The following is a 21242-nucleotide window of genomic DNA, read 5'->3' as shown; positions in this document are numbered from 1 at the left end:
AATGAGATTCGTATCACTTTTGTGATTTTCAGGACTCAGCTGAAAAACCCAGAAAAGGCAGCTGGGGAGTAGAGACACACTATAGCCTTGTCCACACAGTTTTTGTACTGTTATTTCTGTTAGGGGTGTGATTTAAAAATAAATAAATAAATAAACAGGTAAAGCAGTACATTCCCTAGTGTGGATGCAGCTATACCTCTATAAAGATGCCTTATTGCCAGCATATCTTATTTTCCTAAATTTACGGGAACAAGCTATACCTGTATAAACACCATTATATTAGCATAACACCATCCACATTAGGGAGCTGTAAAACTTTAATTATTCCAATTTCAAACCAATTTAGTTAAAGGAGTACAAAAACTCTTTGCAGATCAGCCCTTTTTTCCCAGAGAAGCAGCTCAGGCTGTCTATTTTCACAGGAAATTCCTGGACACAATCTGACAATAAAATTCAGAAATAAAAAAAAATGACAAACAACTACAGTTACCTGAAATCATACACTGAAAATTGGTTTTGAGCATCCAAAGCTTTTGCCTTTGATATCCATGCAGACTCTTTCTGTCCTAACTTCACTTAATTCAGTTTGGATATAGGTCTACTTCACTGTGATATTTTGAAAATGAGAAATGAGAATGAGATTTTCTTTACCTAGCAATCGATAAGCTTCTTAAGCTGATAAGCAACATACATATTACTTTCCACAACGGTTAGGGGAAAGAGTACACAGGAAGTGAAGAAAAATACTATCTCCAACTGAAATTGCTGGGGAAATTTAAGTTGGCAAAATATCAGTTCTCATGCTAAAATTTCATCAGGACACTACCACTACTACTATTAAAAACTTCCTCAGGATCTTAGTAACCAAAAGCGCACACAATTTTGAATGTGTAACACAAGAAAATGACTGCAGTCCAGCCTCACACTGTTTACCACCATTACGCAGTGGCACAGGTTCAGTGCAGACTTTGTGGGAAGAATGCCACCTACAGAATCACCGGCACCAACTCCTCCAAGCACTTAGCTATACCTTAGAAGACAGACCACGGACAATCCCACTTACCTTGCAAAACGTGATGGGATTACAATGTAACAATTTAAGTATGTGTATTCTTACCTATAATGAAACCCATACAGCTCAGCTTTGACTCCATATTTGCACTGTATCCAAGAACGAAAATTCCAGTCAGATAAACATGCTGTTAGGAACTTCAAAGAAATTACACACCAGCAAGCACAGTTCCTTGAAAGCTCAATGGCATTGTCTTTGGTGCATTCCAAGATTGTAGGACCAAAATTCTTTGAAACTGACTGGCATCACTTTACTGAAATCCGGGAGTAGTGAACCACTGTGCAACGAACCTCTCCAAAGAGCTTTGAAAAAGCTGGGTCATGAATTGCTAATGCTGGAGCATAGTGAAGAAAGAACTGAAGTTTTGAAAAGGTCAGTGAGACACTTCTCACTATGTTCCTGAACTGAGAACTCATAACGCAACTTTTTGAAAACGTCCTTGCAAGTTCCCTCTTTAATTTGAAAACCAGTTCACTGGAAGGTTTTTGGTGCTTCTCTGAGATCTCTGGATAACTATGCTTGAAATAAATGCTTTTTTTTAGAAATTTATGATCTTCATAAAATGAGAGTCTAAAATAGAAGGGATGGCTCTTCACAACACATGCAGGCATATGTATTACTAACACACACACATTTTTCAATACTACTGTGCTGTGACACTTTTGCATTTTTATGTTTGATTTTGTAAGCAAGTAGTTTTTAGTGAAGTGAAATTTGGGGTACACAAGCCAAATCAGACTCCTGAAAGGGGTGCAGTAGTCTGAAAGGGGATACAGAAACCACTTTCCTAGAGTGTGCAGGAACCATAACTTTGTTTCAAGGGGAGTTCTAGAATTCTGAAATCTCTTTTGTTTCAGAACAGAAAGAAAACAAAAAATTCAAATTTTTCCACAAATCAAAATTCTGGAAAAAATTGCATTTTTGGTCAATCAAAATTGAAAGAGTTCATTCGGATTTCAACTGTTGACATCATACTTCACAGTGTTAAAAACTAAATGAAAAGTCATTTTGAAATGGAAATTTGAAATATTTTGTTTTGAAAAGGCCTAAATGGAATGTTTCAATTATATTGAAACATGGGGCTTTTTCTCCAATTTTCACTTCAAAATAATTTTTTTCAAAGGCAACATGTTCTCACAAAATGCTTTGTTTTTGACACAATGGCATTTTCTGGAAAAACATTCCATTGGAAAATTTCCAATCAGGTCCAATACTGAAAGAGATAAATGCAAAATTTAACTCCTCTCTTTCACCTCTCTACTAGAAATTACTTCCAGAAACATTGTATAACTTGAAGGCCTTCATCAACTGTTTTTCAGTTGCAGGAACCTCTGTATAAGAAATTCTCTACAGTATTACAGACAAGAATATAATTTCACTTGACTTGAATAACCCTTAGTGGACTGCAAAAACTGTTTCGGTAAATCACTAAAGTGATTCAAAACATGGTCCTTAAAGTACATCACTTTTTAAAAAACTAAACTAAAGTTTAAAATATTCTTTGTTTCTTGAATTGCTTTTTGTGTTCATAAGTTCAATTGTGGAAGCTTTTACAGATGCTAGGAAAATTTTGCCAGGACGTGTTCAAATGAAATGATTTACAGAATATGATATAGTCCAGGGGTTAATAAAACCCACCAATTTCACAGGCTTTCACAAATAATAAGATGAAAACATCAGATAATTTTCAACTGTCAAATATTTCAATTCTTAACTTTCTGTTTTTGAGGCATATTCAGCAGAATGGCTAACGGAACTGTATTAGTCTTCTGGGACAGGAAGAATAAGGTTTCTGTAAAAACGTTAAATTAATTTTTATAGTGATGCAAACTCAGGGAAGGGTTCTTAAGGGATGGCCTTCTGCCACAGGGTGGAGTTTTGTTTTGGTATCCTTTTAGAGCTTGCAGGTGTTTGGCAGGAGCTGAAATCAGAGCCAGCTGTGATATTTCAACTCTGATATTTCCCTCCCAATACTTCTCAGAAGTGATGCATCAGGATGTCTTACACCTGATGGACTCAACTTGTGCGGTATGTCTGTAACTGTTCTGCTAAAAAATACCATTTCAGGACTTTCATTTTTATTTTCTGCTCACAGCACTGATATGATAAAATGTATCAAGGAATATGGTTTTAAACATTAGCTAACAAATTATTAAAAATTGTCCATAATGCAGCCATCTTATTCTTTTTTAAAATTTCTGCCAGGCATTCGGAAACAACAGTGGCATTGTATGGTGACTGTAAAAGAACACCAATGAAAAAAGTAAGAATACTTTCATTCCCCTTATTTAATAGCTAGAGATCTTTATGCTTTCATGGCCTATCTGCAGTATAGTGCGTACCTGCTTTTGTTTTGTTTTATCTTTTGGAGGAATTTGAATTATTTCTGTTAAAAAAAAGTTCTCTTTTAAGTTGATATTGTTTGGAAAACCTCAAACCACATTGTATTTCATACACATCTTCCCAAGGGTATGTTAAATAGGACCACACTCAGATCATCCAGTAAATGTTTAAAACTTTTAAAGAATTCTTTTAATGTACTCTATGATTTTGGCCTGATTAAAAGAACATATTTTAGAAAAAGAGAACTTGGAAAAAATCTGAATATAAAATGCTGCAAGCCGATAGCCTATATAGTACCTTTATAGGACCTTCTATAAATATACTTTTCTCTCTCTTTTTCTCTCTCATTTTTTAAGGAAAGCAAGTTGTCCCTTTAAGGGGTCTTAACTGTGTGAATGTTTTCTTAACTACTGTATCAGGGACCCTAAGAGAGCAAATGCCTGTCTCTCAACCCTTTTAACCTCTGTCTCCCTCCCCCTCACATAGACACTGATTGACTTAGCAGTGAGAATGCCTGCAGTATTCATTTTAACAACACAAATGAATAAAAGATTATAATCAGTTGGGAAAAGGTAGACAACATTTCATTCCATTCATGGAAAAAATGTATCACCTGGCGATCCAGCTTAGTCAAAAACTTCATTTTTTTTGGCAGATCAGTTACAGTATGATTGAAGCTGTTAATGATGTTAACAAACCATCCTGGGGTCAGACAAGTTGTTCTGAGTTTACAAAAGAAATTATGTGGGTGTCTTTTGACCCTCATGATTCCACGGTGAGGGAAAGACACACACCTATAGTTGATTAAATTGTATACCACTTCAGTCCTCCCTTTTAGACTTGCGTCCCTTTCCCTTCAGTCTTGCTTCCATCCCTCTTCAGTTTTACCCCATGCGCTTGGTCTTTGGCTGCCAAAGGCCTTGTGGTGCACCGTAAAGCATTTTGAAGCATTGCTAACAGCTGTGCTGGCATAACGCTTTGATGGTTGTTGACATGCACTACATTGTGAAGCCTCAGTCACCAGTGGTGTGAGCCCACATCTTATGACTGCTGCTTTATATTAAGAATGACAAAAAACTGAAGATGATTAGGAAACAGTGGAGATGAAAATTAATGAAACTGTTTCAAACTTAATGTTACTGAATATATATATTACATTTTATATTATTATATATATTTTAGTACTATTGCTAGTAAAAGATAGCCAGGGAAAGAATCTTCATAGCATGTGGATTCCAAAGGTATCCTGGTTAGAGGTAAAGGAAAGTGTATCCACATCCAAAGGCCACCGGTTTGGGTACTGCTTTTGGTTCTCTACAATGAGGCAAAGCTAGTGAAATTTAAAAATGTGTTAGCTGATTGTGGTAAATCCTTGAGTTTTAAATCCTACTGCCTTTGTCTACATTTAGTGCTAAATGGTGTTTAAAAAATATGCTTATTAACGCAAGTTAGCTAACATCTCCTAAACACAGATTTTCCTAGTCTAGGCAGATCTTGAGAGAAGATGAACAAAAAAGAATTCTTCCATTATTTCAGAGTGATCACAAAGTCCTTATACTGTATATCATTATAAGTGGGACAAGTTTTACATATCTGATACTTTGGCTATGATTATGGTATGGTCTTGTTGGGAAACATCTTCTATTCCTGTTATAAATGGGATTTGGGAGTGTTGGGGATATCTGGATTACAGAACCTGAGCGATTGGTGGATTTTCTGTTCTACACATTCCCAGTCCACTGTAGTGCTTTTTGTAATGCAGGAAGGGAGTTCACAATATGGTCTATTAAGGGTAAAGCTGTTGTTGAAGAGTGAGAATGTTATAGTATATTGGTGGTTTATGCAGACACGTGGCTGCTGCTGAAACACAAGGACAGTGACTGGATGCACAGGTGAAAACTGGCATCCCAGAATAAAGGGATAGGCGCAAATTCATTAACTTTTTCCTTGAACTGGCCCTAAACTTCTGAGTCCAAGTCACTTTTGAGATATTGGATCAGAAAGGGCAATGGAGGTCCCATCTGCAGATGTTTGGAGTACTCGCCACAAAAATATAAAGTACAATTAAAAATATAAATAAAATATCCAACACAACTGGAAGACTGAGTTTACTACTCTCCGCATTGGTCCTTTCTCTTGTATTCACCTCTCAGAGAGATAATGGTGTAGAAAGTATATCTAACCCAGTGATGTGATGCTAGTATTTCAACAAGGGATTCTAGCACACATTTCTTTCCATAACTATACAATAAACCCTGAGTTCCAAGGGAAAGGGACTATTCACTTGTTTGAGCACAAGCATTTTCTCAGAACTATAAATCAGGGAGGGAGATAACACCATTTACTAAACAAACCCATTAAGCTGCACTTCACTAGAAATGCTTACATTTTGTTCCAGAAAGTGATGAGAACAGAGCGATAGTGTAATAATGAGTCCAGAGGAGTGTGTGGAAGGGACACAATTTTTCAGGAAGTTCTATGACAGAAGTTGGGAATAAGCATGCTCCTTAATGGGAAAACAATTTGAAAAAACCTGGCAATTGGTGCAATCTGGTCCATTTCAAAGGCAAGGGCATCACTGTGTGTCCCATGGTAGAGATGATTTAAAAGTATCCAGGGGGAAGGCAAACTTTGTCAGAAGCAGGGAAACTACCGCAGTCCTCCCTTCAATTTGGTATGCCGTTTTCAGCAGAGGCGCTTTAGTGATACTTCCCCCCACACACACCCCACATCATCGCTTTAACCTCTAAAAAATCCTCTCTCTCATATTGTTATTGACTTTTTTTAATTTTGTGGCACATCGAACAAAAAGTGCAGGATCTCCTTTTCAGTATCATCCTATGTATAATCCCCCAACCAACTAACTCCTGAGTAAAATAAAGCCTCCTGCAATGTAGTGTACAAAACCCAAGCTTAATCCCTGTGAAAATTATGAAGTGAGAAAGTTGGCCTGGTTATCCTCCATACACAAAGTCAGCATGGTGCTTCCTCATTTCAAGGAATAACAGTGCATTAATCTACCAAAACTTCCACTCTTATGCAGCAGTAGCTTTATAAATGCAGGCCCTTGATATACAATAAATGTGTTCCTTTATCGCACATTCATTTTCTGTTCTTTTATTCTTGTGCACAGTCTTTAAATATACTATACAGTCTATATACTGGAGCACAGCAGATTTTACATACAGAACAGATTCATTTATTTCAGTAGTCAATCCTATTTTACAATTTTTAGTGATGCACTTTGATTCCTTGAACACTCTCATTACTTTATCAGATATTTGATTCAGAGGATGTTCACTGTGCATACATTTGCACTCAAGTAGATGTATAGTCTTTATGGAACAGGTTTATTCTAGCATCAGGAATTCATTTAAATGAGATTCACTGAGTAGCAGAACAGGTGCAAAATACAGCCTGTTAACTTCGTTTGACAGAACTGGTTGAGCTGGCGAGAGAACAATCAACCCAACAAGCTCCAATGGGAAAATCAGTGCAGTGCCCAGCTTTCAGAAATTTATGGGCGTAAGAAGGTAAGAATATTTTAACCAAATGTATGGTATCTGTTATGAATAAAGAAACATTTAACATTGTGAAATACTAAAAGCAAAAGACAAATTCCTCTTAGTTCTTGGGAGTTCCAAGCCAAGAAATGGCTCAAAATATTTCTGCATCATATTTTCATTCAACTGCATTCAAAGCTTGAGAATTTTTATCAATATACTTTGTAGTTATACCTACTATAAAGACTAGGATGATTGCCTGTGAGAGTGAAAAATTATTTTCCCGCACTGCAGTATTTGTCTAGAAAAATGTTGTTCTCCTGTCCTCTGAAGAGTCAGACATTGCCCTTTGATGACAGCAAGATACTGTACAAGACTTGATGTACCAATGGCCTAATATAATATGGAAAAGGCTATATTTCCAAATGTACACTCCATTTTAGGGTCAGCAGTTAATGATCGTTTGTAATTATACCATGTTACTAGCCTCATACTCAACACAAATGACTGGAATCACATTTTTACAGGTAGTTAAAAGCTGGTGTAGAGGAAAGCAATTGTTACTGAATATTTGTAAAACATGTTACTAATGTATCACAAAGGCTCTGTGAGAACTGACCTGAGGATCCGAGAATACTTGCTGCATACTGTTGATTGGACCATATGGAACACCACTACCTTCAAAGAGTTCAAGCCATTTGGTGGTCATTTTTTCTGAAAATCTAGGAACAAACAAGGAGCATGTGGTTTAAACTCTCTGTTTCAGATTCCAAAGAACGCAGAGCACCCCCACCTCCCCCAATGACTTCTTCCCAGGCAGGCAATAATATAACAAAAACGTGCTGCATGTGTTCTTTGGAAATGCAAAGACTACGCCTTAGGGCAAAGATCATGGTTAGAATGACCTATAATTCTATCTGATTGTCTGATGCAATCCAGCAATGATGCAAACCAAATTATCAACATTTCCAAATATGGATCAATGGGTTTCCTTGAGTCCTTAATTACAGTAATGTGCTTCGCATTTTATTTATTTATTTAACAACAAAAGAATAGACATGATGTGGGTAAGAGTCTAATGTATGAAAGTGTCTTATTTTTGATCATAAAGATCACTGATTTAAAGCAGTACAATGTTTTTCCTCCATTACATTTGAAACATATGTCAGACTTAACAAAACACAATTGTTGGTCAGATAACATCAACTACATATTTATTTGCTGTACGATTATATAATCAGTCCTCAGGACATCCGGTTGAGCATATGTGTGCTCTGCTTACCCTGTGTAATCCAAAATTCCAAGTCTTTTTATACCATTTGTAAAGCTTAGCTCACTTCCTTGAAAGCATTCAATTTTCAGAGAGTCGGAAGTCCTTCTCTCTACTGTATTTCCCTCTTGAGATACTTGCATCCTATTTCCATAACTGCAATTCTATTTCTTGTCTGCGAGGCAGAGTTACTGGTATCCAGACAGTACAAATGGTCCTGAAGCAAAGGCGGTAACTAGCAAGTATAAGATGATATTTTCTATTGGTTTCTGAATTTCTGAAGCAGAAATGAACTGACATGGATTCCACCTCCTAAATTTCCTGAAGATACATAACATGATTGGCTGCCAAGATACTGGCCAGGTTTAAAACCATTGAGGGGAGGGAACTGGCATACTAGATTCAAACACATGAAGGAACTGACATGTAGTATATTTCCTGCTAGGTTTTCCTGCATAACTGGCACTCTATTTCACCATTTCCAAGTTCCTGAAGTCTAATAATCAACAACATTAATAACACTAAAATTTAGTTCAAGAATATACTGTTCCCAGACATCTCTGGATGTCTAATAAAAATGTTAAAACAAATATTAAACACAAAGGGTATAGAGACAAACCTATATCAGAGTCAAAGAGATGCTATGGATAACTTGTACACATTACTTGTATTTTCATGTATAGTCTGTAACTGGCTGCAAAGTATTTTGTGATACTTCGGAATGAAAATGCTAGGGAGATAAGCTATGCTGCAATGTTCTGTATTGCATATTGGAAATGTGCTATCCCAGCTTCACTTACATTTCTCTTTTCTGTACAGAAGGGATTTTACCCAATTTTCATGAAGTAAATTTAATTTATCCTACAGTGAGCGATAATTATCCAACATTAAGGTGAAATTCACCCAGGTGCACAAGGCATTTGTATTTCAAAGCAGTGAGACAAGAGGTGTACAAGATGTTCTTCAAGATGTTTTGTTCCTATCGGTACTTCATGCCAGGATCTGCATGTGTCCATTCTCATTTAATGGGAGATACTGTCAACAGTGTCCACAGCTGCACCCTACACATCATCTTCATGCCCTGGTACAAGAGTATATAGGGAGGGATGGACCCACCATCACTCCAGTTCCTTCTCAACTGTGAAGCCTTCTTGGGAAATCTAGGTTTCTTTCTGGGAAGTTCGGTGAACATGGTTTGATAAATGGGCAGGACAACTGAGCTGTTTGAGACTTGCTGTATTTCCTTTTTGTCACAGGTGCGTAGACGCCAACGTACTGAGCAAGTCTTTGTGGGGAGTAGAGGGACCCATTGAGGAACCACTGAAGAGCTTCAGGCCCTCAAAGGGAAAGTCCTCCACAGTTGTTTTGTATTTCCCAGGGAAGGATGGAGGATTGCAGCCAAGATACTCAATGCATGGACTATGGTGGTGGCCACAGAGGGCAAAGCTGTGAAAGCGATGCCAAGTGAGGCCTGAAGGGAAGCCTTGACAATCGTCTGGCCTTCTGTGATGAGATCCTGGAACTGTTCCCTCTGGTCCTGTGGCAGATGTTCAGCAAAATGAGAAAATGTGAAATAATTTGTAAAGTCATATTTTCCCATTGAGGCCTAATAGCTGGCCACCATGAATTGTAGTTTTTGTTGTCAAGAAAGTCTATGCATTTAAGTTTCTTGTGAGAAGAGGCTGACCAAGACCAATACTGTCTAGTTCTTACATTAATTGCATCAATGACCAAAGGGTTAGAGGTAGGATAGGAGAAAGGATACTTTGAACCCTAGAAAGAATATACTATTTTTTTTTATCAGTCTGCTTACAAGTGAGTGGTATGGTCACTGGTGTTTGCCACACCAAAGGGGCTGGTGCTAACAGATATTGAAGCGTAAGGCAATCTTCTCCAGGGGGAAAGTATGTAAAATGTTCAGCAAATAATGTTAATCTCCTCCAACAGGATCTGTAAGGATTTGAGGTCTTGAAACATCTTGAAATCATCCCATAGGATGACAGGGTGTGTGGGCAGGCATAACAGCCTCATCCGGTGAGGAACAGGATTTGTACAATGGTGGTGTCTCCTCTGCATCTCGCTCCTGCTGTTCTGAAAGTTCTTCCTGTGGAAGATGGCCCGCTGGCAGTAGCTGTTGCTCTTGATTGGACCTCTTGCATGAGAGCACACTGTATAACTGTTCTCATAGAGGTCCCATGGGTTCCAAAAAGCCCACTGGACTGAATTATAAGGAACAGGGCAGGACCCCGGGGATCCCTTGCCAGAGTTGATGGGCCAGTCATCCACTGGTGGTCTCCTCCTCAAGACACATCTCAAGGGAGGAAGGCTAGAAGGGAAAGATGGTGGAAACCTGCACGGACACATCTGAGACAGAGGAAGTATCCTCACCTGTGTCCAGTGGAAGAGCAAGAGGCATCAGTACAAGGGGTCACATCACTACTGGAAGCCAGAGAGAGACAAATAACTGCACAGTTTCCAGTGGTCAAGTCTTTGTAAAAGGATGCAGTAGGAGAGGGTAAGCCAGCTTCAGAGGGTAAGTTGGTACTGGTGGGAAATTCCTCTTGGTACCCCTCAAGAGGGGATTCATGCTCTTCCAGATTTGGAAGTCCTCCTGAGACAGGAACCTGGATGGGAGTGGGGAATCTGGATAGTGTTGCGAGTTATTAGGGACGGTAACAAAGGACAATCCATATGCTCTTTACTATGATCTGAGAAGGATAATACTGAACACAATTATTTTAAGATCTTGGACTTGGAGGAATCCTTGTGTTTAAAAGGCTCCAGTTCTGGTACTGATGCCGGTGCTGCATGAGGTTGCTTGCCTGGAGGCATCTCGGTGTGCTGCATGTTGGAAACTTTTCTGGTGGTACTGTGAACTCAGTTCCAGAAGAGTTAGAAGCCTCAGTGATATCCATATCGGGATGTGAGGACTCCTTGTTTCTGATCAGAAGAGTGACTTTCTTCTCTTGTCTCTGTTTCTGGAGAAAGTGGTCTCTTCTTTTAGATGGTCTCAAAGAATATGAGGACCCACAGTATCTTTGCTTATTGGAGCTGGGGCTCGTGAAATCGCCAGCGCATTCTGAACAGTGGAGGCTTGAGAATGAGGGGCCCAGACTCACAGGTCTCAGCGAACGCTCCATCAGAAGCAGTTTCAGTCTGTCCCCTATCAACTTTCGGGATCTGCTTTTGAATTCACTTGCACTTGGAGAGGACATGGGTCTCTCCAAGAAAGCCAAGGCTGTTGGAATGCCTGTTGCTGAAGGGGAAGGATCTGTGGCAGGTCATGAACTTCAGGGTCTTGGACATAACCTAACAGGAAAAGCTGGAGATGGAGAGGGCTGAATGAAATGTAGGCGCAAACAAACAAAAAAGGATGAGGAGAGCACAAAGTTGTGCAAAATTCAATAGAAAAATAACATTAAAATGAAACTATAGCAAAGAAATCAAAAACAAGAAAATAAGAAAGAAAAGTCAGCAAAGCTGTGTAGCTAGCTAGCTAGCAGACACAATGACTGACTGTCTCAAGCTGCAGGCATCTGAGAAGGAACTGGAGCAGCAGCAACTTTACCCCTTCCTACATAGCCTTATACCAGAGCATGAGGATGTGTAGACAGCAGACCCACGGATACGACTGACAAAATCTCCGATCAAGAGTGCACAAGTGCACGCACATCCTCATATAGAGCAACTATAGGGACAATAACTTGAAGAAGAACAATAGTACATAGGCCTTCTGCAGAGGAGGAAATGTTACCAGTAGTGAATACATTTAACAAAATCATAATAGTAGAAATGAAGAAGTAGTAATACTACTGTGACGGGTTGGATCACAGAAACCCCCTTGGGGCTGCCAACTGATGAGCCAAGACTAATTCTGCCCCTGCTTTCCCTGCCAGCTTGGGACTCCGGCACCCTGTCTTGTTGAGCCAGACATTCCCATCTGCTCCAACACAGACTCAGGGTCTGAACCATGCGCCCCAAAGCTGCAGACTTAACTGAAAGCTTCAGTGCCCTGCATGGTTTGAGTCAGACCTGCTAGCCAACTGCAAATCCAGACCCATGTCTGAACCACGTCCCCTAACGGCTGTAGGCTTAATTGAAAGCAGGTTAAGAAGTGTTCCTGTCTATAACACTCAGAAGCCCACTCCCAGTGGGGTCCAAATACCAAATAAATCCGTTGTACCCTGTATACAGCTTATACAGGGTAAACTCATAAATTGTTCACCATCTATAACACTGATAGAGAGATATGTACAGCTGTTTGCCCCTCCACCCCCAGGTATTAATACATACTCTGAGTTAATTAATTAAGTAAAAAGTGATTTTATTAAATACAGAAAGTAGGATTTAAGTGGTTCCAAGTAGTAACAGATAGAACAAAGTGAATTACCAAGCAAAACAAAATAAAAAACACAAGTCTAAGCCTAGTACAGTAAGAAAACTGAATACAGATAAAATCTCACCCTCAGAGATATTTCAATAAGTTTCTTTCACAGACTGAATGCCTTCCTAGTCTGGGCACAATCCATTTCTCTGTTACAGCCCTTGTTCCAGCTCAGGTGGTAGCTAGGGGATTTCTCATGATGGCCCTCCATTGTTCTGTTCCACCCACTTATATATCTTTTGCATAAGTCAGGAATCCCCTGTCCCCCTCTGAGTTCCCACCCCTCCTTCTCAATGGAAAAACACCAGGTTAAAGATGGATTCCAGTTCAGGTGACAAGACCACATGTCACTATAAGACTTCATTACCCACTTGCCAGCACACGAGTATGCAGGAAGACTTACAAGTAAAACAGAGCCATCTACAGTCAATTGTCCTGGTTGATGGGAGCCATCAAGATTCCAAACCACCATTAATGCCCACACTTTGCATAATTACAATAGACCCTCAGAGTTAAATTTCATATTTATAGTTTCAGATACAAGAGTGATACATTTATACAAATAGGATGACCACACTCAGTAGAGTACAAGCTTTGTAATGATACCTTACAAGAGACCTTTTGCATGAAGCATATTTTAGTTATGTTATATTCACACTCATCAGCATCCTTTCATACAATCATATAGAGCACAACATCACAACTACTACTACTAATAATAATAATAAACAACAACAAAACTAATTTGTGGTCATGGGATAGAAATATGAAACCCATATCACACGGTTAGCTGAAACAACCTATTCTCAAGCACAACGTTTGATACAACTTTTTTATTCTTTTTAATCTATTTTAATTATATAATTTGATTAATATAAAAGTAATTTCCTGGCAAAGACTTGCTTAGGAACATAGGTGCAGGTATAATGAATCTGACTCTTAATCCATCCAGTTCAGTATCCCCTCTGACAATATCCAGAACCAAATGCTTGAGAGAAAGAAACCCCATAATAGAGAGATGTGGAGAATCTGTTCTCCCCACCCCTTGAAGTTCACATACTAATTCCTAACAGAAATTGATTTAAGCTCTGATGTACGGGAAGAAGAAGAATTGGGAAGGCAAACGCTGCATTTGGAAGACTCAAAAACATCTGGCAACCCAAAAACATCTCCCTCAAGACAAAACTGCAATTGTTCTCGCCATCACAACATATAGCAGTGAGACATGGCAATTTACCAAGAAAGAAATTCAAAAGCTGGATGCATTTCATCACAAATGTCTGTGAAGAATATTGGGAATAGCATATACAGATAGGAAGACGAATGAAGAAGTCAGAAAAATTACTGGCAAGGTACCCTCTTACACATAATCTACAAAAGGACACATCAGTGGCCGGGACATGTGCTGAGAATGGAAAAAGAACGCTTACCAAATACCACCCTTGAATGCAAGCCAGAATATGCAAGAAGAAAGAGAGGAAGACCATGAATAACATGGAAACGAATAGTTCTGAACGACATCAAGCACCTCAACATGAAATGGGAAGATTTGGAGAGAAGGGCAGTTGACAGGCAAGGATAGAATCATAGAATCATAGACTATTAGGGTTGGAAGGGACCTCAGGAGGTCTTCTAGTCCAACCCCCTGCTCCAAGCAGGACCAATCCCCAGATTTTTACCCCAGTTCCCTTAATGGCCCCCTCAGGGATTGAACTCACAACCCTGGGTTTAGTAGGCCAACGCTCAAACCCCTGAGCGTTCCACCGAAGCACAAGATGGACTGGTCTAAGGTATGGGTTTTATCTTCTTTCCAATATTATTTTATGTATTAACTATTCTAATCCTTTATATTTTTTTATCCACATAAATGTCCAATCTCTCTTTGAATCTTACTACTTTCTTGGCCTCAGAGACATCCTGTGGCACTGAGTTCTGCAGTCTAATTACACATTGTATGAAAAAGTATTTCTGTCCATTTTTAATTTGCCACCTTTCAATTTTATTGACTGTCCCATGAATTCAGAGAGAGCAGAAGTTACAGATCTATCTTTCCCTGACCCTTCATTATTTTGTTTCCTTTCATCATGTCTTCTCTTATTTGTCTCCTTTCTAAAGTAAACAATCCCAATGTCTTCAACCTCACTTCAGACAAAAGTTTATCCGTGTCCCTAGTAATTCTTATCCCTCTTCTCTGAACTGCTCTAATTCTGTAATATCCTTCTAGAGATTGGGCAACCAGTACTGCACACAGAAATTAAGGTGAGGTCATACCATTGATGTATGTAATTATAATCTTTACCATATTATTTTTGACCCTATTCCTTTTGCATCTTAACATATGGATAGCTTTTCTGACCACAGTTGCACATTAACAAAGGTATTCACTGAACTTTCCATAATGATGCAGGTGCCTGTCCTGAATTGATACCGTTAATTTAGAGCTGTGTAAAGTGTATGAGTAGTTCAAATTTTTCCCTCTAATGGCATTACTTTGCCTTTATCAACACTGTTTTGATTAGCCATCGTGCTGCCCATTCACCTAGTTCAAGTGTCTCTGAAGTTCCTCACAGTCCTCTCTGGTCTTGAGTAACCTAAATAATGTGAGTCACCTGCAAATGTTGCTCCTTCCCCTTCCAGATCATTCATAAATGTATTAAACAAGACAGAGTATGGAAGCTTGGCGCACCCTGCTGCTAACCTTTTGCCAAAATGAAAACTGATAATTTAATACTACTCTTTGCTCTCTGTCACCTAGCCCGTTTACAATCCATGACAATACACTCTGTCTTCTTCTGCCTACTTAGAATTTTTAGCAGCCTCTTGTCAAAGGCCTTTTGAAAGCCTAAGGCCATGTCTACATCTAAAATTTTGCAGCGCTGGTTGTTACAGCTGTATTAGTACAGCTGTATAGGGCCAGCGCTGCAGAGTGGCCACACTTACAGCAACCAGCGCTGCAAGTGGTGTTAGATGTGGCCACACTGCAGCGCTGTTGGGCGGCTTCAAGGGGGGTTCGGGGAACGCGAGAGCAAACCGGGAAAGGAGACCAGCTTCGCCGCGGTTTGCTCTCGCGTTCCCCGAACCACCCTGCAAACCGCAGGGAAGGAGACCTGCTTGCTCGGGGGTTCGGGGAACGAGAGAGCAAACCGGGAAAGGAGACCAGCTTCGCTGCGGTTTGCTCTCGCGTTCCCCGAACCACCCTGCAAACCGCAGGGAAGGAGACCTGCTTGCTCGGGGGTTCGGGGAACGAGAGAGCAAACCGGGAAAGGAGACCAGCTTCGCTGCGGTTTGCTCTCGCGTTCCCCGAACCACCCTGCAAACCGCAGGGAAGGAGACCTGCTTGCTCGGGGGTTCGGGGAACGAGAGAGCAAACCGGGAAAGGAGACCAGCTTCGCCGCGGTTTGCTCTCGCGTTCCCTGAACCACCCTGCAAACCGCAGGGAAGGAGACCTGCTTGCTCGGGGTTCGGGGAACGCGAGAGCAAGCCGGGGAAGGAGACCAGCTTGATTACCAGAGGCTTCCTCAGGTATGCTGGGATACCTGCTTATTCCACGGAGGTCAAGAAAAGCGCTGGTAAGTGTCTATACTTGATTACCAGCGCTGGATCACCAGCGCTGGATCCTCTACACCCGAGACAAAACGGGAGTACGGCCAGCGCTGCAAACAGGGAGTTGCAGCGCTGGTGGTGCCCTGCAGATGTGTACACCTCCTAAGTTGCAGCGCTGTAACTCCCTCACCAGCGCTGCAACTTTCTGATGTAGACAAGCCCTAAGTAAATTATGTCAACCAGTTCTACTGTACCCACTACTTTTTTGACACATTCAAAGAATTATAATAGATTAGTGAGAATTATGGTTTCTTTACAGAAACTGTGTTGATAAGAATCTATCGTGTTGTTGTCTTCAAGGTGTTTTATTATTCTATTTTTAATTACTGTTTCAATCAATTTACTTTGTACAAAAGTAAGAATACTGGTCTGCAATCCCACAGATCACACCTCGAGCCTTCTTTAAATATACACAACATTTGCTACCCTTCAATCCTCTAGTACAATAGCTGTTTTTAATGAGTGTCCATATATTTGCTAGTACTTCAGCCACTTCCTACTTGAGCACCTTCAGAACTCATGGCCTAACGCCTAATTACACTGTAAATTAACAATTTTCCAGTGCTACTACTTCTGACACCTTAATCTCTGCTAGTGCCTCATCTTTATTTCCAGGAAAAAGATCCATGGTGCTTATCTTCCTAATATCCTTTGTGGTGAAGATTGAGGCAAAGAAATTTAGCTTCTCAGAAATGTCCCTATCTTCTTTAATTACTCCCTTTAGCCTTTGGTGATCCTGTGGAGCCAGTGATTATTTCACTGGTTTCCAGATTCTCATGTACTTCGTGAATTTCTTGCTATTCTTGTTAACAAAATGAATATAGATGTGCCCCATAGTAAAACATGGATGGTTATTGAATGAAAAGGATACTCTGAAATTGGAGTCCTTTCAACAAGAGTGTCAATTACTTAAGGCTACATAAACATTATTCTCCCATGGCAAGTCTGATTAATTTTCAAGACAAGTACATTTATCATCATTGGAGTTAACACAAGTGATCTTGGATATTCTGTGAAGTAAATGCCTGTCAATTTCAAAACATACCACCCTGGACTGCAGCAATGGCAGGAGTCCTTTAGAAGTTTTAGTATTCTTCTGCGCCTTTTCTTGTCCAGCAACAGAGGAGCCCTTATTGACATTGTGTGGAAAACAAAAGGGGCAGTCTTTTAAAAACATACACCTTAAAAAAAGAAAATCTCATTTTGATCACGGTCTTGATCTTTTTATTTATTTATTTTGTGGGGGCTGGAGAGAAGTCCTAAAAGCATTAAACTCAGTCAGTCAGAGATGTGCCATCTCCACATTCCATCATCCCTAAAGGAAACATCCATCATTTTCTCCTGCGATTGAAGCTCTTGACCTAAATCTGATGTCGGATATCTTCCTTTATCTGTGCTGAAAAGCAGTAAGAGCATATTTTTATTAAACGCACAGAGGCAAAACTGTTTAAAATAATGGTCTATATTCAGCCTACTGAAGCAAGACCATACAAGCTACTTTGTCCTCAGACTCATTCTGTCGTCTTTTGGCATTCCAGTACATACTGGAAAGAAATGTTCTATCAATGTCTACCTAGATACAACAATGTGAACTATAAAAAGAATGAGAGCACTAAACCTATATTTCCAGACTCTGGTAGGTTTTAGGTTAGGCTGTTAATTTTTGCGTGGTAACTTGGTTTCTGGTTTTACCATAAGTGATTGCCTACTGTCTAGTAAGTGCAATTTTGTATAAAAGAATTTAAACTGATAAATGATATAGGCTCCTCCAAACTGAAGGACCAAAGCAATTGAGATGGTTGATGCTGAATACTATACAATACAATCTTGAGATAACAGAAAACTAATGCTTTCTCCATCAGGAGCCCAGAACGGTGAAATTCTCTCCCCACAAAAGGTACTTCTGTGGTAATCTTCAGGATTATGTGCAAGATTTTTTTTTCCTTTGCACCATTCAAAAAAAATATTTTTTCTCTTAGTTGTATGGTTTTGTATTGTATGTTGGGGTCCCCAACTTTGTATAAACTCCAATTTATTAATATTTGCCAAATTATAGTTTTCATTTTCTGTTGTTGTTTTTTTGCTTTTGGTTTTATTATTAGGGCACCAAAACTCTTTGAAAATGGGCACCAAAAAATTAAGCTATTATTATTTAATCTCTCTGGTTTCTAAGAGGAAAAAACGGCACTCATGAAACACAAATTACTCAAAAGTAGATCATTGTTTTATCAGTAATTAAAAGAGCCAGCGACACAGTGGACTATAACATCGTACTGAGTAGTGCTGCAATTCTGAAATGGGATTGTGAAGGTGAACCCATTCTCTGCACCTGGACAGAGCCTCACTGACTTTAAATGGTACTCGGTGTAGATGTCAAGGGTTGCCCACACAACTCAGACCACAGGAATGGTGTCTAATTGTGTATTTAGAGAGAGGGGTTTTTTTAAATGCTTGTTCTGCCTTCAGATATGTGCACACTTCAACTGAAATCAATAGGAATCGGCGCCTATCAGTAAGAGTGTGAATGGGGATCAGAGCACAATCTGGCCATTAGGAATGATCAGCAAAGGTATTTTTGATCCATTACTGTCAATCATCTCCCTGTATTTGGACACTTCTGAAAGAAGTGGAACTTTTTTTGTTTTATTTTATTATATGTTAGGGTTGTCAAGCGATTAAAAAAATTAATCACGATTAATCATACTGTTAAACAATAATAGAATACCATTTATTTAAATATTTTTTGTTTTCTACATTTTAAAATGTATTGTTTCAATTACAACACAGCATACAAAATGTACAGTGCTCACTTTATATTTATTTTTATTACAAGTATTTGCACAGTAAAAAAAAAAGAAATAGTATTTTTCAATTCACCTAATACAAGTACTGTAGTGCCATCTCTTCATCTTGAAAGTTAAACTTACAAATTTAGAAATATGTACAAAAAAACTGGTTTCAAAAATAAAAATGTAAAATTGTAGAGCCTGCTATTCCACTCAGTCCTACTTCTTGTTCAGCCAATTGCTCAGACAAACAAGTTTGTTTACATTTGCAGCAGATAATGCTGCCTGCTTCTTGTTTACAATATCACCTGCAAGTAAGAACAGGTGTTCTCATGGAAGTGTTGTAGCTGGCGTCGCAAGATATTTACGTGCCAGATGTACTAAATATTCATATGTCCCTTCATGCTCCAACCATCATTCCAGAGGACATGCTTCCATGCTGATGACAAGTTCTGCTCAAGACTATCCAAAGAAGTGCAACCTGACACATGATCACTTTGATCATCTGAGTCAGATGCCATCAACAGAAGATTGATTTTCCTTTTTGGTGGTTTGGGTTCTGCAGTCTCCGCATCAGAGTGTTTCTCTTTCAAGATTTCTGAAAGCATGCTCCACAACTCGTCCCTCTCAGATTTTGGAAGGCATTTCAGATTCCTAAACCTTGGGTCAAGTGCTGTAGCTATCTTTAGAAATCTCATATTGGTACCTTCTTTGCGTTTTGTCAAATCTGCAGTGAGAGTGTTCTTAAAATTAACAACATGTGCTGGGTCATCACCCGAGACTGCTATAACATAAAATACATGGCAGAATGTGGGTAAAACAGAGTAGGAGGCATACAATTCTCCCCCAAGTTCAGTTAAAAATTATCTCATGCATTATTTTTTTAACAAGTGTGCTCAGCATGGAAGCATGACCTCTGGAATGGTGGCCAAAGCAAGAAGGGGCATACGAATGTTTAGCATATCTAGTACATAAACCCCTTGCAATGCTGGTTACAAAAGTGCCACGCAAATGCCTGTTCTCACTTTCAAGTGACATTGTAAATAAGAAGTTGGTGGCATATCTCCTATAAATGTAAACGAACTTGTTTGTCTTAGCAATTGGCTGAACAAGAAGTAGGACTGAGTGGACATGTAGGCCTTAAAATTTTACATTGTTTTGTTTTTTAATGCAGTTATGTAACCAAAAAAATCTACATTTTTAAGTTGCATTTTCATGATAAATTGATTGCACGATAGTACTTTTATGAGGTGAACTGGGAAATACTATTACTTTTATCATTTTTACAGTGCAAATATCTGTAATAAGAACAATAATATAAAGTAAGCACTGTACACTTTGTATTCTGTGATGTAACTGAAATCAACATATTTGAAGATGTAGAAAACATCAAAAAAAATTTAATAAATTTTGATTGGTATTCTATTGTTTAACAGTGTGATCAAAACTGCGATTAATCGTGATTAATTTTTTTTAGTTAATCGCGTGAGATAACTGTGATTAATCGACAGCCCTATTATATATATTTTCTTTTTACAAGAGACACCATCATGTAACATATTAGTCTGTGGTAAGGAGTCTGAGATGCAGGTTTTTCTGAATCCCAGGGCCTAACAACTAAAGGCTCAAGAAAGAAAGAAAGAAAGAAGACCTCTTACTGCAGAACTTGCAGGTCTTTACTTCACCAGAACAGGACCCAGACTGCACTCTCTATGGTAAGTGTTTTATATTTTGGAGAAAGCTCCCAGCCCTCTCTGCATTTAATCACACACCAATTACAAAGTTTCTACAGCCAGGATATTAAAGAAGTACATTGTAACCTGCAGTGTTTAAAATTAAAGATATTTTAGATTAAAAAAAAATCAAAATATCCTAGTAATCTTTATGGTTTAATGGTCTAAATATGGGGGGGGATCATTCCTCAGTGCAAATAACCCAACTCGCACTGCAAAATTCCTTTGATATTTGATCGCTGTAAGTTAAAAGCTAAAGCCTGATCCAGCAGCTTTCATGCACATGTGTACTCTCATTGAACTCCTGCATTTATATAACCATAATTATACATTTACAAATTCAATAAATAAGCTGGAGTAAGAAAACCGTTGCTGCTTGCAACACCACATCCCAAGTTTATAGCCTGGACAAAAATATTCACAGGTTAGCTGTGCAGTCAATTCCTAAAACTAAAGGTAGCTCACTCTTATATTGGTACTAACATGCACCATGATTTTTCAATCATTCACTCGCAAGCCAATACACACATATTGCTTGTTTCAACACT

General features: G+C 39.0%; 1 protein-coding gene across 2 annotated transcripts in view; it reads right to left on the bottom strand.

The window, feature by feature from the left end:
* The window catches only part of SUGCT (succinyl-CoA:glutarate-CoA transferase), a 473401-nt gene that overhangs the window by 230650 nt on the left and 221509 nt on the right, over nt 1-21242 (bottom strand). For both annotated transcript variants that reach the window (XM_030551395.1, XM_030551396.1), the window contains one exon: nt 7538-7640. In XM_030551395.1, the coding sequence (XP_030407255.1) occupies nt 7538-7640 (103 nt within the window). The remainder of the gene's footprint in view (nt 1-7537; nt 7641-21242) is intronic.

This window comes from Gopherus evgoodei, chromosome 2 (assembly GCF_007399415.2).
Source record: "Gopherus evgoodei ecotype Sinaloan lineage chromosome 2, rGopEvg1_v1.p, whole genome shotgun sequence".
NCBI classification, from domain to species: Eukaryota; Metazoa; Chordata; order Testudines; family Testudinidae; genus Gopherus; species Gopherus evgoodei.
The sequence above is the reverse complement of the archived record's forward strand: the minus strand, read 5'-3'. Positions and strand labels throughout refer to the sequence as shown.